Genomic DNA, 25,794 nt, shown 5'->3' with positions numbered 1-25,794 from the left:
TAACGCATATATGTGGAATCTAGAAAAATGGTATAGATGAACCAGTTTGCAAGGCAGAAATAGAGACACAGATGTAGAGAACAAACGTATGGACACCAAGCGGGGAAAGTGGGGGTCGGGGGGAGGAGGTGGTGAGATGATTTGAGAGATTGGGACTGACATACATACACTAGCGTGCATAAAATAGAACCTGCTGTATTAAAAAAAATTAAATTAAAAAATAAAGTATATAGTTCAACTGCTGAAGTCTGTATATACTACTTTTTAAAATTAGAAGTACTGTATATTAAATAATAGAGCTTTAATTTTGAGTTTTCATTATACAATTAAAATACTAAAATGTATGAGTGGTAACTACTAAATAAAATGTAAGTATATATAAGTGCAGCTTGTCTTGTCTAATGGGAAAAAAGTATAGACAACACAGGATATCTTACATAGTACACATATACATATATAAACATTAAGATATATGTTGTGTGTATACAGATATAAGTATATATGTCCATATGTGTATATAGTATGTATATAAGTATATAAAGTACATATACACACTCATTCTACTGCTAATTACACAAGCTCTTTTCTTTAGCCTGACCCTTTTGCCTCTTGTAAAATTGATTTCTTCTGGTCTTCCCACTTCCACTATCATGACTTTTATCAGATTATCATCTATGTTTAAAATGTCCTGCCATCCAACTCATTAGCAAATAAGAATATCAAGGACATGAATTTTAATCAGACAGAAGATTAAGCCAGGTTTTAAAATTCTAACTAGCTATGTGTCCCTGGAATCTTTAACCCCATCCTCAGTTTTCACATCCACTTCCTAGCATCACTGTAAGAATTAAACAAGAACAAATGTAAAGTCTTTTTGCTTTATCATTATTAAATTTTAAAATTTGAAGTAAATCTCAAATTTACTTCAACCAGGAAATTTTCTATCTGAAAATAGAAAACTGAGTCCCCCCTACCTAATGCCTATTCAAGATCTATAAATATAATTCATTGATTTCAGATTTCCATTCAGCTTCTTTTCTAAAAGAGAAGTCACATTCTACAACAGCCCTGGTAAATGCAGAGTCAGACACTGTCTGAACATTTGCAACTACAGGAGTTCATATTTGGTGAAACAACCAATATTATGTCAAGTAGCAGTCAAAAAAGATAATACTTAGATCTTAAAATTCATTTGCTTAAATGCTCCCCCTAACAAAGATTTTTTTAATCTATGAGCAATACCTCAGGCAAGCAACCCTTACTTTGAAAATGTCTTTGCTTTTCACTTCACAAAAATGATCGTAACTAATCAGCATGATGATCTCTCAACTTCCCTCCTCTTACTCTCAACATTATTCTGTGGTGAACAGTTAACCACCAAATCCAAAGATCTTTTCTTAGTCCTTATCTTATTTGACTTCCCTCTAGCCTTCATCCCCCCTTAACCTCCTACCCAGTGCAATATGGTTTGGTACCCTTTCTAACCCATTCTTCCATTTCTGTCTGCCCTCTGAAATGCGTTTCCTAAGATCTTGCTTACTTAGGTGGCGTAAGTAGCAACATCTCTGCACAAATGACTCACGCTGTTATGCCCAACATTTCTACCAAATGAATCCTGCATGTTCAACTACCTGCTACACCACTGGGATACCTTACTGGTGTCTCAAATTCAATACGTATACCCAACAACAACAAAAAAGAATAAAAGAAGAACCCCCCACATTCTTCTCCACATCTAATCCCTCCCCAATTCCAAACTTGGTTCATAACATCATAGTCTCCCAGCCACTTTGGCTTAAAAAAAACATAACTAGACCTTTAACTTCTACTTCCACTTTGCACTACTCTCTCCAAACATCTCAAAAATCAAGCTTAATGATCCTACTTCTGCAATAATTTCACATCAGTCTCTATTCCTACAAAGCCTCCTCAGTTCAGGTCCTCATTACTTTTTACTTAACTACCATGATAGCCTTCTAACTTATCTCCCTACATCCACTTTCTCCCCTTCCCATGCCCTTCTGTATACAACTGTTAGGTAAGTCTGACGCACATTTTCCTGTTAAGAAACCTAAAATGATTTCTCTCAAATTACAAAACAATTAAATTTAGCTTTTGAATGCATTCATTTATTCCTCAAATATTTATTTGGTATCTACTATGTGTCAGACACCTACTATGTTACCAGGCACTATGATTTTATAGCTAGAAACAATAAATACTGATTAAGATATAATCCTTACCCTTACTCCATAAACTGCCCTTAATCTAACCTTCCAATTTACTCCCTGCAAACTCTGTCCTAATCCTTCACATAAACTACTCAGAGCTTCCCAGATATGCCACATTCTTTGTTGATGCAGAAATTTTGAACTTTCCCTTGTCTGAAATACTTTCCTCTATAGCTCTTGGATATTCTTGGTTATAAGGGCTCGTCTTTGGATTCCCATGACACATTACTTCTACTTGCAACTTGGTTATTTATGTACATATCCTATCTCTTTACTCTCAAGTAAACGCCTTGAAAAAAGAATGTATATCTGATTAATCTTTGCAATTTTATAGTGCCTGGCACAAGATATTGTACACAGCATATGCCCAATACATATCTGTTGGTTTAATATGCATCCAAACAGTTGAAGTCCCTTAATTCTACCATGTTTGCCTTTCCTCTCAGGTAATAATGCATATTAGAAAAGCATAGCCTTTAGTAGTTATCTGATTGGAGTAGCCTCATTAATATGCTTACTACCCTGTAAGATTCCTTTGTCTTCTTAAACATAGTACAAATTACTCTTAAAATGTTACTTAAGCAATGAAATACATACTACACTAGAAATGAGAATAAGTCTAATACCTACCTTAAAGGTTACCTATATAGTTTTTTAACATTTCTGTGTGTTATTGTGTATCACTGGATGGACAAATTTCCATTGCAACTATAATAATTTATTGATACTTAACTGGAACATGTAGATAACGTGTTCCATTGACTACAGCAGAATTGTTAGAAATATTTAGAACAGCTGAAATTGTTAGATTAAAAATTCCTGAGGGGAGCAGTGTCTGCCAACTTGATTGGTAAAGCAACACAAAAGAGACCAGTTGGTGATATCAATATAGGTAGAAAATTCCAAAAGGAAAACATTTTTAGACATATTTACGTGTGTGAAAGTATAAACCAAGCAAATAATTTCTGAGCAAATGTTACAAGGAAAAGAGCAAGAAGTAGAATAGGTTGATAATCTAAGATGGCTTTTGGTCCTACTCTATGATCATAAGGATCCTAATTAAAGGTCTTCAGATGCTAAAATAAGATTTTACATTTCTGTAAAATTCAGTATACCTAAAGATAGTGAACATAAGATGCATTCTGTAACTTTTGTTGTTTTAAAGAGATATTTTCACTTTATTACAACATATATTGAAGAATATTCACATTAGTCAATAACTACACTTTAAGTTCAAAAATCATACCACCCTCAAATTACTCTAGAAATCTCTTTTAAATATTTGGTTTGTAAACTATATAAACCATTGAAATACAACTAGTCAAAGAAAGACAACTATTACTGTTGTTCAAACAAAGAGCTATGGGAAATAAAATATATAAATATTAAACTTAATGATTCTTTAGGCTTTAGTATGTGTAACTGTACAATGATTTCTTTCCTGTTCTTACAAAAGAAAAAGAACCACCACCCAGTGATGATGACAATGATAAAAGCAAACATTTATATAAGAGCTTAATATGAGCCAAGTACTGTTCAAAATGCTTTACATATATTAAATCTGCAAGGCAACATTATAAGAGTAAATACTATCTCCTCTATAACAGTTAAGAAAATTGAGGCACTGAAAGAGGTTAAGAAGACAAAGCCCACAGCTCATCAATGGCACAGCCAGAGTTTGACTTGTTTCCAAGATTCAGAACGAATTAGCTTCATGCAAAATAGTTTTTTTAGATTGTAGTGCATCTAAAACTTCTTAAAATTATGAGCCCGGGCTTCCCTGGTGGCGCAGTGGTTGAGAGTCCGCCTGCCGATGCAGGGGACACGGGTTCGTGCCCCGGTCCGGGAAGATCCCACATGCCGCGGAGCGGCTGGGCCCGTTAGCCATGGCCGCTGAGCCTGCTCGTCCGGAGCCTGTGCTCCGCAATGGGAGAGGCCACAACAGTGAGAGGCCCGCGTACCGCAAAAAAAAAAAAAAAAAAATTATGAGCCCACCCTTCATTAAGCCTTAAATACAGAACAAAGTTATTGATTCAAAACAAAAATAAGGTTTTAAAAATATTTTCAAATGATAAAGTTCTTAATTTCCTAGATGTTTAAATAATGTTTTAACAAAAAAAGAACTTCTGCACTTTTCTTTAAAAGTGCTACCATTGAGAAATAATAAACTATTAATATTTAAAAGTATAAAGAAACTTAGGTATTCATAAAGATATAAGCATTGTTAATCAGAGAAATTAGTTTTTCTGGTGTCAAATTGTCTCAAGACATTACTATTAAACAAGCAAGCAAAGAAAGCTCACACCTGCACCTACCCAGTTCTTCTCCCAAACAAGCCCCCTGCCTCAAGCTTAACTCTAGGCAGCTGCATTATCAATACTACCGTGTTTTTTTTCCTACTCTCAGCTGCCTTTCCCTTCTACATTTTTAGGATTTTAGGTTCCTATCTTTTTCTGTTTATAAGACAAATAATAATAAAAGTCTTATCAATTAAGGGTAGCTCGAGATGGAGGAACTTCTGAATAGTAGTTTGGGCTGTGGCTATCCTACTGTTCTGGCCGATGCTGCTGAACAAGAGATAAGAATCTTGTAATTCCTCAGCAGTAGTATGACATCCTCAAAATCAGAATTCCTCACCAAAAAGAGCATTGTAAAAACTTTAAAGATTTTAGGAGAGGCCAGAAAAGGGGTTGAACTCAAGATATTCTAAGATTTGAGAAGTTAGGGTAAAACATAAATTAGACTGGTTGATAGCACAGCACATACTCAGAGACAGGGGAAAGGCCTCAAACCCAATAAAAGGAAAAAGCTACTCAAGAAAAGTCTTACTGGAAGAATTCAAAACCTAGCAAAAAGATGGAATTCAAATTGTTCCCAGGAGGCAGTTCAAACACAAAGCTTCTTTTCTAGGAAGTAAATAACAGAAAAGATCCTGGTCTTCAGGTGAACAAGTAGCAACAATGGCAAGATATTAGTTTCCTCACTGCTACTGTAACAAGTTACCATAAACTTAGTGACTTAAAAAAACACAAATTTATTATCTTACAGTTCTAGAGGTTAGAATACATTGGCAGCCACTCTGACATCTACTTCAGCCTGCACAGCACCTTCTGCCTCTGACCCTCCTGAGTCTCTCTTATAAGGACGCTTGTGATTACATTCGGCTCACCTGGATAATCCAGAATAATCTCCCCATCTGAAGATCCTTAATTTAATCACATTAACAAAGTCCCTTGGCCCATGTAGGGTAACAGGTTCATAGGTTCTGGGTATTAAGACATGGATGTCTTTGAAAGGGCTGTTATTCTGCCTGCCATAGGTACCAAAGGATGGGCTTCAGGGGGAGGTTACCATGAAAGTAAAGAAACAGTAAATTCCTTAAATAGGTTCATATCATGAAAGAACAGCTGGTGACTGTTATCCTAAATTCACCTTCTCCATACAAAGGGTACATCTTGGGGTTCCCTTAGAACGTAATAAAGTATCGATAGTTTGCACACTACAAAAATGCATAATGTAATGCCTGTGCCATATTACAACTGAATACTGTCGGGGAAGAGAAAGAAAAGGTGCAAGAGGAAAGGATATTAATTTTGAAAGCTTAATTAGAGGTAATCCTCTAATCTTCCAGCAGTAGAAAATGACCCATAGAAGCTCAGTTAGAAACCATACAGGACTAGAGCTGGGAAATTTTCTATTTGAGTATGTCTCTCAATGGTATCCATTTCAGCATATCCTTCAAGAAATAGCAACAATAATAAAAGCTAACACATACAGAGCAGCAGCAATTATTAAATCAGTTAATCTTCTCAACAGCAGGATGAGGTAAGTGGTATTATCATTCCCATTTTAAAATGAAAAACACTACGGCAGGGAAGTTAAGACACTTGTTTAAGGCCACACAGCTAGTAAGTGGTAGAACAAAGATTTGAACCCAAGAAGTCTCCAGGTAGTGCAGCACGGAACAAAGAACACAGACTATCAAGGGTAAGAGACCAGGCTTAAATTCACAGTGGAATCCTAAGGAGCAACACAAGTTTTACCTATTATTATAAGCCTCACTTTTTCCTGTAAAGTAGGCTGGTAACACCGATAGTGAATATAAAGCCAAGCAAAGGGACCAATATATGGCAGCAATCTCAATAACAGATATCTAATATTATTATTTTTATCTTTCTAGCATTATTTTGCAGACTTTTTCCAGGTTTAATCACAGTGCCAAATGCTTTCAGTGAATGCTCTGCTCACAACTATAGTAAAAATCAGCCAACTTTATTCTTTAATATGCTCAAACTTACACAAACAGTCTCCAAGGCAGTAATGTCCAAAGTTTTTCAATACTGGGTCAGAAATCCATATACAATCAGGATGCAATGTTTAAAATAGCAATGAAATAAAGCCTGCTCTACTCTATTCACAAAATACAAGTGTTCAAATATCAAAACAGCAGCATCAAAATTGTTTACTGAATGCTATTCATAGAACAATTCAGTTTTTTTAAAGCCCAATGCAAGTAACATCAATTTTGAAGGCATCAATAATAAGATCAATATTTAATGGAATGAATGATATATTTTCAGGGATCCTTTCAATTCTGAACCTATTAATTCAGCCTCTCTTCGGTCAGTTACATGCAAGAGAGTCCTTTTTCACTAAACAAAAGCATACCCAAACATCTCAGAGTTTGGCCACACTGAAAGAGCTTTCAGGACAGTTCTGGAATTCATCTGCTTTTTTCCAAAGGCCCAGGGATCCCACACCTTGTTGGTGGGCATACTTCACTTTCAATTCAATTAGTCGCTTCTGACACAAAATCATATTCATAAGGCAGGCACTTGAAAATGCAGATATACCCTGTGGACATTCCAAAGGAAGCCATATAAACTCAGAGCATGATCCTTCTCAAGAATCAAAACAAAATAAAAAACAAGAATATCTTCTGAAAGTATGACTCCATTTCTACCAATGCTGTGAATTTCTTCAAAAATCTATGATTCTATGACTGGAAATAAGTTGGTGCTTAGCTAGCACCTCTTAACTGCCCGCTACTCAATCAATCCTATTGAGATCTGAATACTTGTACTTCTTAGAACCAATTAACAGTGCTCCACTTTTTTTCTCTTGTGGTTCGATTTCAGTGTATACACATGGCTCATCAAATAACTAAGAAAGTATAATCTTATGATCCCTCAGAGTCCTAGAGTTGGGTTTTTCTGTGCCTTTCATTTCCAGAAAGTCCTTGATCTGAAGAAGCAGTTCGGTAAACCTACTGAATAAGCCATCTGATTGGATTAAGCTGAACTAAAATCTCTACAGCCCAGCTTCTTCCAAAGAGTACATTAACAAGGGATGATTAAGAGCCAAAACATGAAGAAAATTCAGTCTTTGTCACTTCCTTCCTCACATCAGATAATTAACCTGACTTGTAAAATTTAAAACTCAGCACAATATCTCCTGCTAAATGATGCAGTGATAACTTTTACATTCTGCTTTGACTAATTCCAAAACCATTTTTCCTTCAAAAGTGCAGTCTCAACTGTGACTAATACACACACTTATTTCAGGTTTCACCCAAACTCCACAAATCCCTTTTTGCTATATGTTTAGGATCTACGTTATAGTTATGTCCCTATGTTAGAACAAATTAGGTGAAAATGTTTCACTAAAAATATCAAGTAGGATTCACACGAAGGTCAAACAGATTCCATTTGGCTTGAAATTTTCTATGTGGAATTTCATGATGCATGCATGGGCTCTACTCTATCTAGTTTCCTTTGTCTTCTATTAGGACTAATCTAGACATTGGCCTTTCCCTTAGCTCTGCTGAAGCCAAAAGACAAGGATTCCAATAACCTGGAAAGATAAAATATAAAACCTCAAATCTTTTGACATAAAAAAAAAAACTTAATGTGTTAAAACTAACAATTCACAGCAACCTTCACAGAAGATAAATAAGGGAAATGTTTTATCTCCATATTTCATCTATAATATAGTTAAAATTTGATTAATAAGGATTAATTGGGAATAAGATCTTTTAACTAAAGTCTAAGCAGATTTGTTTCGTGTTATTATTTTTTAATCCAAAATCCACTATTTTATTTCCTTACCTCATTAATAACTGTTCAGATATAATTCACTGAACATATAATGCTAGAAGATGTTATTTCATGGACTAAATCTTTAATATTAGATTATGTTATTGTCCTTCTGAATCTTAAAACTAGAAAGCAGAAAAAAGTCTAGCTAATAAAGAATGTATTGAAGGTAATGATTATTAAACACCATTTCAAGACATAAATGCAAAACTAAACAACATACCTGATTGAATGATGAATCACTATCAGAGCAATTGTCTGTGCAGTAACTATTGCTTTTCTCCTTTTGGATTTTTTCCTGCCTTTCTTGACTTTGCATTTCATCTTCTTCAAACTTGTTGATCATAGATTCCACCACTATCATCATGATGTTCTTCAGGGAATGCATCATTTCCTTGTATCTTTAATTCAAAGCAAACTTTGTAAGAGAATGGCTATTAGCACAGATTAAAACATTCAACTAAATTAAACTACCTAATTATTTTTTTTCTTGTAAAGTCCCTTTAACAAACAATTCTAAAGAGAAAAGTCAGTTTTTCTGAAAGAATAAATGGCACAACAGAATTCACACAACAGGAAAAAAAAATTAATAGGGAATCTAAAATGTGTTATTTCCCAAGTTTTTCCATCTGGTTACATGAACCAAGGCAGTAAAATTAAAAGAATCTAAGGCAAGATGTTCCAATGGCATAGATTCCAGTAATTAGTAACAAAGTCAACTATTAATATCAAACTACCAAAACCCAGCCTACTTAACACATCACTTTTATTCCTTTTTTTAATTTCTCTTTCTCTATCCTCCCTTCCTCTATTTTCTTTGCTTCCCTTCTCTCCTGCCTATAATTTATATGTATAGACATCCATCACCACAATTGAGACCTAAATAAGTATTAAGAGATCAGTGGGTCCTTTCAAACAGAGGCTAGAGAACCCATTGTCAAAGATGTTAAGAAAAGGATTCCTGAAATTAGTAGAAGTTTGTACTGGATAATTTCTAAGATCCCTTTCAGCTCTAGTGGGTCTATAAATATATATTTTTTAAAAATTTATAATAAATTTCTCCATTTATTAAGTGCAAACTCTCAAGCATCCATACTAACATTAGACTGAGATCCTCCAAAACCCTACAAATAGAATTTTAGAGCTAGATGGAAACAAAAATAATCTAGTCTACCCTTTATTTTACAAATGAGGAATATGAGATGTGAACTATTGAAATTTCTATATTTAAAACAAAAAGGCATAAAGATTTAAATAAACATAGTGAATAAAGTACTAAATTTGGAATCAGAAAACCTGGATTAGAAACCTGACTACTTTATGTACAAGCTCTGTCATTATAAATAAGTCTATTTTTCCTCAACTATACATGAGATAAAAAGAATACAATCTAGGAGCACTCTTCTATTTACTAGATGGGATGCTGCCCAATTTATAAATCACTGAATAAAGCCATTTAGATCTTAAAATTAAAAAAAAAAATACAATCTAGCTGATCTAGTTCACATAGCCATAGCAAGAAATAAATGAGAATATATATCTGAAAGTTCTTTGTAAATATAAAGCATAATATGTATGTTTATTGTTTATCATTATAATACTGGAAATACACTAGAAAATAAGCACAGAAACTTCCCTTTCTTTATATTTCTGGTTAATGCATCATATTAACTACATAAATCAGGGAAAGGATACTTCTCTCATAGAAGTAATAAAATCATGCTGGGGGATTTGGCTAAAAATAGTGGACTGAGTTTTTAAAGTTTAAAGAAATTTTTTGGGACTTCCCTGGTGGTCCAGTGGTTAAGACTCCACGCTCCCAATGCAGGGGAGGTTCAATCTCACTGAATAAAGCCATTTAGATCTTAAAATTAAAAAAAAAAATACAATCTAGCTGATCTAGTTCACATAGCCATAGCAAGAAATAAATGAGAATATATATCTGAAAGTTCTTTGTAAATATAAAGCATAATATGTATGTTTATTGTTTATCATTATAATACTGGAAATACACTAGAAAATAAGCACAGAAACTTCCCTTTCTTTATATTTCTGGTTAATGCATCATATTAACTACATAAATCAGGGAAAGGATACTTCTCTCATAGAAGTAATAAAATCATGCTGGGGGATTTGGCTAAAAATAGTGGACTGAGTTTTTAAAGTTTAAAGAAATTTTTTGGGACTTCCCTGGTGGTCCAGTGGTTAAGACTCCACGCTCCCAATGCAGGGGGCCCAGGTTCAATCCCTGGTTGGGGAACTAAGATTCCACATACCGCAACTACTGAGCTTGCATGCTCTAGAACCCATGCACCACAACTAGAGAGCCCACATGCCACAACTACTGAGCCTGCATGCTCTAGAGCCCACATGCCACAACTAAAGAAGCGCATGCACTGCAACGAAGACCCAGAGCAGCCAAAATAAATTACTTAATTTAAAAAATAAAAATAAAAACAAAATGAACTTTAAAGAAAATTTAAAATATATTTTAAATTATATATTATATACATTATGTTATTAAATATATGTGATTTCTATATGTAATTTAAAACACATTATATATTTAATATTATTTAACAATATATAATTTATATATTATATAACTATAAGTAAATTGAATATAATACATATAGCTGTATATGTACATATTTTTAAAGTCCCAGAAATTATGAGAAAACACAAAAATATTAAGAGAAAATTAGAATAGATTAGGAATGATACAGAGGGAAAACACATACAGAAAAGAACTGCTATAGAGGTGAGAAACAGTCCAGGGAAAATTCAGGTTTAAAGTAAAGGGATATAAAGAGCAAGAAGGGTAACACAACATTGTTAATCAACTATAATCCAATATAAAATAAAAATTTTTTTAAAAAAAGCAAGAAGGAATTGAATCCTAATACACTCATTAGACTAACTGGTGAAGTACATATAGGAACCGAGTGAGGAGGCCCCAGCTTTCTCCTCTACACATTCTGAGCACCAAGAAACAGGGAAGTATAATGATGCCCCAGTAGCAATCAATAGCTATCCACCAGAGCTGCTCTCCCCTTCCACAGTTATTGGATTATAGCTGGGAATAGGAGTAAACTACACTCCCCAGACTCCATTCCAGTTAGGTATAGCCATGTGAAGAACATAAACTCCTATCCCCTTAAAATTTAAAATTTAAAATTTATAATACAGTGATTTAATAAAGGAATATAAAAGTAAATCTCGGGGGAAGGGTGGGGGGAAGGGACAGTTAGGCAGTTTGGGATTGACATGTACACACTGCTATATTTAAAATGGATAACCAACAAGGACCTACTGTATATACAGGGAACTCTGCTCAATATTATGTAACAACCTAAATGGGAAAAGAATTTGAAAAAGAATAGATACATGTATATGTATAACTGAATCACTTTGCTGTACACCTGAAACTATCACAACATTGTTAATCAAATATACTCCAGTATAAAATAAAAAGTTTAAAAAAATGTAAATCTCAATGATTTACAGGATAAGAGTAAGGGTAATTAAAATCCATAGAAAATCTGTAAGTTTCATTTTAGAAATACTTCCTCCAGAAAACATAAATTTCTTGAAACCACAAACATTAATTCTTCTGCAAGAAATATCAGCAAACGAGCTAAAGGTAGATAAAAGAATAATACTTAAAAAAACAAAAAACTAGAGAGTAAGGCCCTGAATATCAAGAGTTAAATAAACTAGAACTCAGTAGCAACTGCAGATTTGAAAAAGCTAAGGATAGAATATGGACACCATTGAGAAGATTCCTTCATGCTCCAAGAAGTTATTTAAAATAAGAAAAAGCTCTAAGAGGTAGTGAAAAAACCCATACCAATTAACAATGAAAATTGCAAGTATTTCCACTTATATATATGAGAATGTATGACAGATGCTACAAATGAGCTGTTTCATGTACAAACCTCGATTTAAAAAATAAACATCAAAATGTTTAATTAGGAAAGCAATTTGAATTATTACAGTAAAAATGTTTTTAATAAATGTACTGTTGACACATTAGCCCTAAGTAGTTTCTAAAGAATCACACACAAAAAAAGAAAGAAAATAATACTCTGTACAACTTAAAATCCTTCATCCATGATTCACAAAGCAGAAGACATTCATTAAGACATTTAAAATCTTTTTGAGGTAATTATTGTTGTATTAATTTTTACACATGAATGAACTAAAACACAAGAAAATTAAATGTCTTACCCAGAGACAAAAAGTAATTTCCTAACAATCCCATGTAAAACTTTGCTTTTAGCATTAAAACCTTTCATTTTCTGAGTAATGAAGAGTTTTAGTCCCTCTTTTAGAATAAGCTTGATGATACTGTCAGAAATAGACTACTAATTATAATAAAGTAGTCCCTCCTTATCTGTGGTTTCGCTTTCCACAGTTTCAGTCACCCACAGTCAACCGTGGTCTGAAAATATTAAATGGAAAATTCCAGAAATAAACAATTCATAAGATTTAAATTGTCTGCTCTTCTGAGCAGGTGATGAAATCTCGAGCCATCCAGCTGCCCAGCATGTGAATCATCCCTTTATTCAGTCCCGCCTATTAGTCACTTAGCAGCCATCTCTGGCTTATCAGATCTACTGGTCAAGGTATCCCAGTGATTGTGGTCAAGGCATCCTCATTTTACTTAACAATGGACCCAAATTGCTAAGAGTAGTGATGTTAGCAATTCAGATATTCTCTTACTATGCCTAATTTATAAATTAAACTTTACCATAGTTATGTATGTACATAGGATTTAGTACTATCCATGGTTTTAAGTGTCCACTGGGGTCTTAGAATGTATCCCCCTGTAGGAAAGCAGGGATACTGTATTATCCAAAGATGAAAGTGGCTCTAGTTTTGTTTTTTCATCAAATCAGGAAATAAGAAATCTTGATCTCCAAGGCTTTTAGCTTTATATTGTGGTTAGAACTTGCTAAATTTATAAATAGCTGCACACTGTCACTTTGTTCATAACATGTTTAAACAATCAGTTGTCACAGGGGAAAGAGGTCTCATCCAACATCATAAAGAAATGTTTAACAATTTCAAAATAAATCAAATATAATTTTTAAAATATAATAGGTAATATAAGCTCAGGTATATATTTCAATTTTTCTACTACTTGAAAGAGGGGTTATATCTCAAGCTTCAGCACCAGCCTTCAAACTGCAATAGGAAGCAACCATGATGGTCCAGCATGGAGAGAAACCAGATGCCAAAGGCACTTAAAAACATCACATAAATCCAAGTCCACAGTCTAGAATTAACAAAGCAAATGTCATGTGCCCAAATCATCACCAAAAATAAATTTTGGGGATCCAAATTTTAAAAGTTTTACTGTACATAAAAATTATGTAAAATTTTTATCAGAATAAAAAATCATTGCAATTTAGCTTCAGAAAGCAATTTTTAACATTAGATAACATTAATATGCTACCTACCCTAAGAATTAGAAACTAAATGGAGCTACACTAATAAGTATGAATTAAAAAGAAACTAGAAATTTATGCTCTCTATTTGCCCATTCTGCCCTTTATAGCCCTAAAGAGTCTTCTGTTATGTTACATTTCACGTGGGGCAAGAGGGGATGAGGGGGAGAACCAGACCTTCAATCATCAATCATATGCCAGTGTTGAAAGATAATTAAAGTGAGAAATACCTAAGTAGCTGAGTTTAAACATGAGAAGGAAATCTCAAATCTTCTTTCATCTCAATTACTGCTCTGTATTAAATTGTTTTCTGAGTGAGAGTCAGGCATTTTGTCATGCTATCTCACTGCTCAAGAACTCAGAGTGGCTGAGACCTAAAAAGAGTGAAGAAGCATTAGGAACAAGACAAGGATGTCCCCTCTCCCCATTGATTTTCAACATCCTACTGGAAGTCCTAATTAATGCAATAAGACAAGAAAAGGAAATAAAAGGCAAACAGATTGGAAAGGAAGAATAAACTGTTCGCAGAAGACATAATCATCTATGCAGAAAATCTGAAAGAATTAACCAAAAAACTCCTAGGACAACTAAGTGATTATAGCAAGGTTGCAGGATACAAGGTTAATATACAGAAGTCAATCACTCTCCCACATACCAGCAATGGACAAGTGGAATTTGGAATTAAAAACATAATATCATTTATATCAGCACCCCCCAAAATTAAACACTTAGGTATAAATCTAACAAATATATACAATATTTATATAAGGAAAACTATAAAACTCTATTGAAAGAAATTAAAGAAGAACTAAATAAATAGAGAGAGTCCATGTTCAAGGATTAAGAAGACTCAATTCTTCTCAACTTGATCTACAGATTCAACACAATCTAAATCAAAATCCCAGGAAGCATTCTGTAGACATCAACAAAATTATTCTAAAGTTTATATGGAGAGACAAAAAACCCAGAATACCCAGCACACTACTGCAGGAGAAGAACAAAGTTAGAGGACTGACACTACCCATATTCAAGACTTACTATAAACCTACAGTAATCAAGACAGTGTGGTATCGGCCAAAGAAAAGACAAATAGATCTGTGGAACAGAACAGAGAGCCCAGAAATACCCTTAAATATAGTCAACTGATCTTTGACAAAGAAGCAAAGGCAATATAATGGAACAAAGATAGTGTTTTCAACAAATGGTGCTGGAACAACTGGATATCAACATGCAAAAAAAATGAATCTATATATGTACCTTATACCTGCACAAAAATTAACTCAGACTGGATCACAGACCTTAATATAAAATGCAAAACTATATACCTACTAGAAAATAACACAGGAGAAAATGTAGACGACCTTGGATTTGGCATGACACAAAAGATGCTTCATTAAAATTAAAAATTTCTGATCTGCAAAAGACACTGTTAAGAGAATGAAAAGACAAGCCACAGACTAGGAGAAAATATTTGCAAAAGACATACCTGACAAAGGACTATTATCCAAAACATGCAAAAACTCTTAAAACTCAACAATAAGAAAACAACATGATTAAAAAATGACCCAAAGGTCTTAACAGATAACCTCATCGAAGAAGATAAACAGATGACAAGCATATGAAAAGATGCTCCACATCATATGTCATTAGGGAAATGCAAACTAAAACAACAATGATATACCATTACATACCTATTAGAATAGCCAAAATCTGGAATACTGACAACATCAAATTCTGACAAGTAAGTGGAACAAGAACTTTCATATATTGTTGATGAAAATGCAAAATGGTCCAGCCACTTTGGAAGACAACTGGGCAATTTCTTACAAAACTAAACACAATCTTACAATGTGACCCAGTCAATCATGTTCCTAAAAACCCACACACGATGTTTATAGCAGCTGTATTCATAACTGCCAAAACTTGGAAGCAAGCAAGATGTCCGATACATTCAAACAATTGAATTTATTCAGGGCTAGAAAGAAATGAACTATCAAGCCATGAAAAGTTTCCATGGAAGAAACTTAAATGTTTTTTTAATTGAAGTGTAGTTGATTTACAATGTTTCAGGTGTACAACAAAGTGATTCAGTTATACATATATATGTACATATATATATTCTTTTTCAGATTCTTTTCCACTATAGGTTATTACAAGGCATTGAATATAACTCCCTGTGCTACTTAAATGCATTTTATTAAGTAAAAGAACCCAAACTGAAATGCTACAAACTGTATAGTATGTATGACATATGTCATACTGTATGACATTCTGGAAAAGGCAAAACTATGGAGACAGTAAAAAGATCAGTGATTGCCAGGGGTAGGGAGGGGGAAGGATGAACAAGCAGAGCACAGAGGATTTTAGGGCAGTGAAACTACTCTATATGATAATGATGAAAACATGTCATTATAAATTTGTCCAAAACCACAGAATGCACAACACCAAGAGTAAGCTATAATGTAAACTATGGACTCTGGGTAATAAAGATGTGTCAATGTAGGTTCCTTAATTGAAACAAATGTCCCATAAGCTGTGTAGTGCAGCCCGTCCCCCCCCAAAAAAAAATTTGTACCACTCTGGTGTGGAATGTTGATAATGGGGAAGTCTATGTATGTGCAGTAGCAGGAGGTATATGGGAAATCTCTGTACCTTCTGCTCAGTTTTGCTGTGAGCCAAAAATTGCTCTAAAAATAAAGTCTATTTTAAAAAAGTAAAAAGTGAAGGAGTAAGTGACACAAATATTTAGGGAAAGGACATTCTAGGTAGCAGAAGCAACGTAAATACAAAGAGCCCTGAGGGAGGGCTTTGCTTGGCTTGTTTGAGAAAAAACAAGACCAGTGTGGCTGGAGCAGTGGAAGAGGGAAAATGATAAGAAATCAGGTAGGAGAGGGAGCAGAAGGCTCATGGTGCGCCTTGTAGGTGACAGAAGAAACTCTGGATTTTATTTTGAATGAGATGAGAAGCCTTCAGAGAGTGTTGCGTGGAAGAGTGGCATGATCTGAATCACTGGTTTAAAGAATCATTCTGGCTGCTATGAGGTGAAAAGACTGTAGGCGACATGGGTTAAGGGTGCTTTCAAGGAACGCTGTTGAGAGAGAAATTACTTTAAAACATTACTGTGGGCATACTCACTCTTTAGATTCCTGAGTTCTTTTAGTAACATGCTGTACCAGTGTGTCATAGCCAAATTCCTCACCCTGATTCTGATCAGATGTCCATTTTTCTATTTCTTCTTCAATCATAGACCCCAAAGTATTACATATATACTGTCTAAGGTATTTCACAAATTCATAGCTGAAACAAAACATTTAAAAAATAAATGCAGTAAATATCATGAACTCACTTATCAACGATACCCAGAAAAAATGTTAGCACAGAAAGATTTGTAACATATAATCAGATTTCTTACCTTAAACCAGGATTAAATTAGTCATTCATCCCAAATCATATAGCTAATCTAGAATTTTGTTGTTTTTTTCTGAGACACTTGGAAAAGATCACATTTAAAGATGATGACAGTAGACAGCAAATTTCGGGACCAGCACAAACTTTAGGGGGTTAGGAGTTTTTTCACACTTCTTTTTTATGCTCATATCTTTTACGTGTGATGCTTAATGGTAGGGAAAGCAGTTGTTAAAGATTTTCACAATTGTTCAAGCTGATGAAGAAAACCACACTAGATAACAGTAATTATAAAAGAATAAATAGGAAAAGAATAAATAGGATGCAGGCTCCAAAAGTCAAGTAGAGATATCTGACATGAAACCATGTAGTATTATAGAAAAGGTACAGGCTCAGAGTCAAAACGGCCTGAATGCCAGCTCCAGCTCTACCACTCTAGCTGGAGTGGCCTGGGACAAGTCTGTTTTTCCATCTGTAACTTGGAAATGATCATGTCTGCTTCATTCCATTATTTTAAATTCAGGAGGCAACAGACAAGAAACTTAATCATTATAAACAACAAAATTAAGAAGGATATTCTCTACTCCCACAGTGTCAACTTCAGGCTCAACACAAACAGGTGATTCCTTTAGTTCTTTCATCAGCCAAAATGTCTCCCCAGAATCTAGACCTATACAGGCATACCTCGTTTTATTGCACTTTATTGTGCTTCACGGATATTGGGAGTTTTTAACAAACCGAAGGTCTGTGCCAACCTTGCATCAGAGCAAGTCTATCAGCACCAACAGCATTTACTCACTTTGTGTCTCTGTGTCACATTTTGGTAATTCTCACAATATTTCAAACTTTTTCATTATTATTATATTTGTTACAGTAATCTGTGATCAGTGATCTTTGATGTTACTACTACAACTTGCTGAAGGCTCAGATGAAGGTTAGCATTTTTAGCAATCAAGCATTTCTTAATTACGGTATGTACTTTTTTGTACATAATGTTATTGCACACTTAATAGATTACAGTACAGTGTAAACATAGCTTTTATATGCACTAGGAAACCCCCCAAAAAATCATGTGACTCGCTTTATTGTAATAGTTGCTTCATTGCAATGGTCTGGAACCAAACACGCAATATCTCCGAGGTATGCCTATATATTAACTACCTACTGGACAAGGCTACTTTATGTTTTTTTCACCATATCAATCAGCACAGTCAATACCAAATTTATCATCCTACCCACCTGCTCATAAACCACATTCTCTTCTGACATATATCTTTGTTAATGGTACCATCCTTCAATCAGATACCTGTGTATAGCCTCAAACAATCTTCTCTATTACACCTCAGATCTGATAAGTTACCAAGCTCTGTAATTCTGTAAATTCTTCCTCCACAACTTCTCTTTCCTTTCCCACTGCCATCAGACTAATGTTCACATCTTCATAACTTTAGCTAAACAATTGCAAGGGCTCTCTTAGGTCATCCTATAAATCAGTGGTTCTTAAAGTATAACATGGGGCTTCCCTGGTGGCACAGTGGTTATGAATAGGCCTACCAATTCAGGGGACACGGGTTCAAGCCCTGGTCCAGGAAGATCCCATATGCGGTGAAGCAACTAAGCCCATGCACCACAACTACTGAGCCTGCGCTCTAGAGCCCATGAGCCACAACTACTGAGCCCACATGCCACAACAAGTGAAGCCTGCGCGCCTAGAGCCCATGCTCCGCAACAAGAGAAGCCAGCACAATGAGAAGCCGCACACTGCAACGAAGAGTAGCCCCTGCTCACCGGAACTAGAGAGCCCTCGTGCAGCAACGAAGACCCAACGCAGCCAAAAATAAATTAATTAATTTTTTTAAAAAGTATAACATGGATAAGAATCACCTGAAGGGCTTATTAAAACACAGATTGCTGGGCCCCACTCTCAGAGGTCCAATTCAGGTATACTGTGGGCCCAAGAATATGCATTTCTAACAAGTTCCCAGGTGATGCTGACGCTGATGGCAATGCTGCTGGTCCTAGTACCATAACCTGAGAAGCACTGATCTAGATACAGATTCTGTATTCAGATAGCTTTTAAACTAGCCTAAGTGTCTTACAACTCTGATCAGCAGATTCCTACAATGCTGTGTTAGTGGTGTAGTGCAAAATGATTCAGTTATACATATACATGTATATTCTCTTCCATAATCTTTTCCATTATAGTTTATATATTATAATTTATTAGATCCATCCATTTTAAATGTTGACTTTTTTGCTTACGGTATTTCTAAACCAAATCTTTGCATATTTTATACAAAACGGTAAAAACTTACACAGCCAAGATATCATAAAGGTATCACTGCTTTCTTTGAAATGACTTTGAAAATGAAAAGGACCCAGATAACCCTTTCAGCCCAGTGTGATCTCACAGCCAGTCTCTTACTACTGGGAAACAGAAGAGAACAGTGTATGTGGAAGAAAGTGAAGAGAGAGACGAAAAGTCCCTAAAAATAATTCTGATCCTCTTCACAATCCTGCCCAAGGCTAGTCAATCAGACATATCAGTTTTCTTCAGCATCTCTGAGATATTCAGTGAGAAATGGAAGGTGGGGCAAGCCTGAGTTATTTCCCTGAAATTGAAAGAAGAGCCTTTCTGAGGATGAATCCCACCCATCAACACCTACTATGGAATGGCAGTATTAACCTAGTCCCTTAGTTTCATCAGCCCTATCTCTGTGCCACAAATCAGGCAATTAGGAGAAACAAATATTTAACTGAGAAATATAACTTTTTGTGTTTGCTTTGTTTAAAGCCCAATCTGTAAGTAACAAAAATGATATTTTCATAACAAAGGCAGTAAGAAAATATAATGTAAGCCCATTAACAAAATGTATTCAAGAAAGTTAAGACAATATCATTCTAAAATAAAAGACGTATTTTTAAAATCCCCACTATTTAGCATCAGATGTAAATAACAAATATGCTGGGAACATTTTTAAATCCGTTCTTTGGGAACTTAAATAACCACACACTTTTTTTTTTAATGACATCACTTTGACCTATGACCACAATAACATCTCCCTGAAGACCCCATTCAAAATGCTTTAAAGTTTTGGTTCATTTGCCAAGTTAAATTAACCCAAGGACCCCAAGTCTGAATCTTGCATTAATGGGTTACTGCTCTTTTCAAATGAATCTTTTAAGAAAAAAAGATCTCTTGAGAGGTCAGGTCCTCTATCATAGGAGGACTACCAGGCTGCCTATGACCTTAGGATGCACTACTGACTCACTGATCATTGGAAAACTCTGAGAGTCTCCAATCCCAAATTAGTGAAAATAGTCATTTCTTCAAGTGGGCCCTTCTACTCCGTGGGTAAGAGTAATCCACGTCTTCAAATTCCCATCTGATAATTCATTTTGTGTTGGTTCTTTTACCATCTGAATTCATGGCAATACCCAAAAAAATCCTAGAAGTAAAATACACAGCAATGTGTCTGATCATTCTGCTTTACTTCTGACAAATATGAAATTTTTCACATTTACACAGGAAAATTTTATTAAGTTGAGTAAAGAACATTCACTGTTTTCCATTCTTCTTTCTCCACCTTTATTACCTAGGAAAATTTAAGGATTTTTTTCCCATGATGAACTTCTGACATGTTCAAATGTTGATATCAAAATATACAGAGATTACTATTACAGTATAAGGACATAAAAAATCTAATACAAGTTTGTTTGAGGAAATCATCCTCTTAGCTATTTAAACAAGAACTTTTTCAATAATATACAGAAAAATTATCAGTAATGATATGTTTTTGTTTTTGTTTTTTTTTGCGGTATGCGGGCCTCTCACTGTTGTGGCCTCTCCCGTTGCGGAGCACAGGCTCCGGACGCGCAGGCTCAGCGGCCATGGCTCACGGGCCCAGCCGCTCCGCGGCATGTGGGATCTTCCCGGACCGGGGCATGAACCCGTGTCTCCTGCATCGGCAGGCGGACTCTCAACCACTGCGCCACCAGGGAAGCCCGTAATGATATGTTTTAAAAAGATAACTTATTAAGTTATGAATTATAATGCTGATATTTGGAATCCTTAAAATGGATTATATTTCAGGATTATAGGACTTATTATATGATAAACTTAACTTTATATATATTAGTGTATAAAAAGCTAAAAAAAAAAGAATGAGTATTTTATACTACCTACAACCTTTTAGGTTAAAGAATAAGCCTCTGAATCATGATAAACAGTTACTAAATGCATTCATTAATTATGGAAGCATACATGTAATTCTTAGCGATTTCTTCTATGCAGGGATAACACTTTACATAATGGATGTTTTCTTGAAGTTACCACTTAAAAATACTACGGTTCACTAATTTAGGAAGTCACTGGTAGATTCTTCTGTAAAAAAAAAAAAGAAGCCCAATTCAATAAATATAATTGTGCTTCTTCTGTATCAAACCAAAAATATATCAGATTAGAGGGTTACAAAGAAGAGCCTCTGCATTAGAGACTGTTACAATCATTAGGGTTGCTAAGTATTTATATACTTAGCAACCCTAATGATATATATATATATATATATGTATGTATGTATGTATGTATATAGCAATTCTCATTGAAATGCAAGTAAGTATTTTCTAGCTCTGTGGTTCTCAACCCTGGCTGCATATTAGAATCACCTAGAGAGTTCTTCCAAAAATACCAAGGCCCAGTCTCTACCACTCCCCCTCTGCCAAGCCCCCCAGGAAATTTGGATTCACTTATGGTTAAAGTTCATCATCAGTGATTTTTTAAACAAACTCCAATCAATCCCAGTGTAATCAAGACTGAAAACCAGGGCTGTTTTTTTTTTTTAAAGGAAGCCAGTCTAAGTGTTAAAATTTATACAATACACAGACACATAATGAAAGCAATGTCTTCTTCCCTACCTCTCACCCCTCTTACAAGCCTCAAATCCTAGCTGCCACTTTCAAAGAAAAGAAAGAAAGCTTGGATCTTTTAGAGAAAGTATACAGTTTAGGGTAAAAGGAATAAATAAAAGAGGCTATAGAAAGCGGAGATAGGTTAGGGCAGCTGCACTGTGGGGCAAATCCCCAGATAGGGCCACTCTGCCTACACTATGGTTTCTCCCCAAATGACTGCTTTCTTCCCCCACTTTATTATACTACCTGAAATTCCACCATTCATGGACTCAATTGTTTTAACAACCAGCTTCTTACAAAAATGCCAATAGCCTAGAGATACCAATTTCCCCTATAAAACTATTTAATAAGATTATTTTTCTTGCTATTATACCAGGACAACATCAGGTGGATTTAAGGAACCAATGTTCTGATAGTGGAGATGGGAGGACAGATAATTCTGATGTATGAAACACTTCGGGAAGCAACATATACCTAAGTGACTCAAGAACATTTAGCGTTCAAGGAGAGTTAGGTCAGTGAATAGAAAGACAAATGAAAATATGAGTACCTGGACTGGCAGTTAGGATCTCATCAAACTCTGAGACTGTAAGATACTATGAAAACACCAAACACAAGCATCTCCTCCTCTTTCCTCCTTCATAAGGAGTTCCTTCCTCCTAAGATGCAGATCTCAGGCTAGTGCAGCTAACACATGAATTTTATTATCTATATTTTTAAGACTAAAAATTACTCAAACTACTTTTAGAATTATAAATCTTACTTTTAAGACTACAAACTTTTATAATTTGAATGTGTCTGGGATTTTTTAGGTAGGCCACAAGGAAATCTCTTTATTAAATAGTAAATATTAACTATGCAATTAATCGGCAGGCCTTTAATCTATCTAATAAACTGTTGAAGAAGAGGTAAAATTAATACAATAGTCATTACACTGCTGAAAGGAACCAGAATGATCCAACTTTAACTTGAAAAGCATTTAAAAATTGACACAGCTAAAGCAATATTTACAGGCAAATGTGTAGTCTTAAATGTTTACATTAAAAAAAAGAAAAGCTGCAAATAAATGAGTTAAACATTCATCACAAATTTTAAAAAGTGTCCCAGGAAGGGAAAAAAGAAGAGCAGAAATTTTAAAAACCATAGAATAAATACATAACAGAAAGGAAAATCGAAGTTAATAGCTAGTTCTTTGAAAAGACTAATAAAATTAGTCTAGATAAACCTCTAGCAGAACAGATGGAGAACAAAGGAGGAAAGGCATAAATTTAAAAAAAGAATAAAAAGAGGACAATTATAGATACTGGAAATATTAAAAAAGTAATAGGATATTAACAAAAATCTTTATACAAATAAATTTGAAAATCTAGATTAAATGGACAAATTCCCAGAATATAATCCTAGCAAAAACTCAATAATCTGAAAATATTTTAAACAAGTATTTACATGTGAAATAAAAACCAGAAATTAAACCCCAGATTTAATGCTTGATGTGGATTTGTTTGAGGTAAATAAGTATTACCTGAGTATAATAAACATTAACAACCAAAACTGAATTTGAGAAAGTTGCAGTTTTTCTATATTCCTCTGTTTAAGTAATAAATCAATAGCTAACCAATAAAAGCTAGTCTCTGGTATCTCCAAAATAAAGAATATTTTCATGCAATATCAGCTCTTAGTAGTGGACTTAATGAGTAAACAGGAAAATCATGGAAATACAAAAGAAAGCATATGTATAACCAGAAATACTAATTAACAAAAAAATTCCCTCCACACTTCTTAAAACTCCCTTGAGAATCTGGTGAAAACTGTAATGCTCTTCCCATAAAACTGCAAGTAAACACAAACTTTTATACAGAATATTAAAGGGTTCATGGATCCCCTGATGCCCACATATGAAGCAGGTAGGAATTCCAGATAAGAACTTCAGGGCATGCAAAAGTCAGTAAAGATAACATAACAAGAAAATTGTTAAATGTCATCTTCTGTGAGATCAAAATGAAAGGCAAACACTTAATTAAAAATATCATTACTGGGGCTTCCCTGGTGGCGCAGTGGTTGAGAGTCCGCCTGTCGATGCAGGGCACACGGGTTCGTGCCCTGGTCCGGGAAGACCCCACATGCCGCAGAGCGGCTGGGCCCGTGAGCTGTGGCTGCTTAGCCGGCGCGTCCGGAGCCTGTGCTCCGCAATAGGAGAGGCCACAACAGTGAAAGGCCCGCGTACCGCAAAAAAAAAAAAAAAAAAAAAAAATCATTACTAATAATAATAAATTGAGGCACCTGGAAGTAAACTTTTCGATGGAGAGGCTTAATTTAAATTACACATGACTCAAGTCAAAAGAAAAACACACGTGTCTAGGGAAACATAGCCTTCAAGATTTACCTCAAATGGTAAATCTTCCTATCTTCCTACGGTAAAACTTCCTATCTAGTGCTCCCAAACCCAGAGCACTCTGTACTTCTATAGCAATTATACTCCTGACATGTATCACAGGCATTTGAGTATGCACCTTATCCCTCTGTAGGAACTTAAGCTATTCCATAGGAAGTTAATCTCTCTGGAGTGTTCCTGTCGTGCTCAAAATGCATAATTGGTGCAGCCACTGAAAGATCAGATCAGCAAAGCAACAGGGATCTTGGGAACTCAATGCTTTTGAGGTATAGTGACAGAAACCCCTTGGGATGATAGAATTATTCTCAAATGAACAAGAATAATTTACAACTAATGTTACTGTGTTGCCCAGGAGAAAAAAATAATAATCAGGATATGTCGGTTTTGTCAGTAAAAACACAGAGGAAGCATAAGGTTTGGAAAACGAGAATATAAAATAAATTCGGTATCTGATTAAATAAAGGAAATCATGAACCTCCAACTTGGGCGCTATTTTGACAACAATCAAGTGAACATTCTTTTTTTTTTTTTCCTTTCTTTGCGGTACGCGGGTCTCTCACTGCTGTGGCGTCTCCCGTAGCGGAGCACAGGCTCCGGACGCGCAGGCTCAGCGGCCACGGCTCACGGGCCTAGCCGCTCCGCGGCATGTGGGTTCTTCCCGGACGGGGGCACGAACCCGTGTCCCCTGCATCGGCAGGCGGACTCTCAACCACTGCGCCACCAGGGAAGCCCCAAGTGAACATTCTTTATCCAACTACATTTTGATCTTTTCTGGATCAGCTGGTTTGTTTGCTTAAGAAATCAAAAGGAATTTTACTTGTGAAAATTTTCATCAGTTTCCTCCAGATGTAAGAGGATCTCCTCGGCGCACTCCAGGGAGGGAGCCCCCGTGATTTTCTCCTTCACGCTCTGGAACAACTGCCTCAGCATCGCCTGCAGCATCACTTCGACCTCGCCGGAGACGTGGGCCATCCTCTGTCAGAATCAAACGCCCATGCCCTTTGCTGAGGGTCCCAGCAAACGCCGCCCCGTGCGCACGCGCGTCCCCACCCAGCCCCCACCGGCGCACAGCGCCGTTCCCCGGGAGACCGCGGCTGACGCTTAGGGGCGGGCCCTTGGCGCGTCGTTCCGAAAAACAAGATACCTTGCGTTGGGGAAACAAGAATCTTTGAGGTCCCGCCTTTGGAACTCGTCGCTACCGCCCTTCCGGGCCAAGAGGATTCAAGCTGCACCGACTAAGAGCAAAAAAGAGATCCCAAAGGCTCTGCGGGTGGACTTGACGGCGTTACGTCACCGCTACGCGTGACGTC

General features: G+C 35.6%; 1 protein-coding gene across 1 annotated transcript in view; it reads right to left on the bottom strand.

The window, feature by feature from the left end:
• The window catches only part of TBC1D32 (TBC1 domain family member 32), a 176,046-nt gene extending 150,252 nt beyond the window's left edge, over positions 1–25,794 (bottom strand). The window contains exons 1-4 of the mRNA XM_007454903.1: positions 25,629–25,794; positions 25,302–25,459; positions 16,915–17,076; positions 8,550–8,727 (exon numbers count right to left, since the gene is read on the bottom strand). Coding sequence (XP_007454965.1) covers positions 8,550–8,727; positions 16,915–17,076; positions 25,302–25,456 — 495 coding nt within the window. The 5' untranslated portion in view covers positions 25,457–25,459; positions 25,629–25,794. The remainder of the gene's footprint in view (positions 1–8,549; positions 8,728–16,914; positions 17,077–25,301; positions 25,460–25,628) is intronic.

Source organism: Lipotes vexillifer, unplaced genomic scaffold, assembly GCF_000442215.2.
Source record: "Lipotes vexillifer unplaced genomic scaffold, Lipotes_vexillifer_v1.1 scaffold58, whole genome shotgun sequence".
In the NCBI taxonomy this organism is placed as follows: domain Eukaryota; kingdom Metazoa; phylum Chordata; class Mammalia; order Artiodactyla; family Lipotidae; genus Lipotes; species Lipotes vexillifer.
The sequence above is the reverse complement of the archived record's forward strand: the minus strand, read 5'-3'. Positions and strand labels throughout refer to the sequence as shown.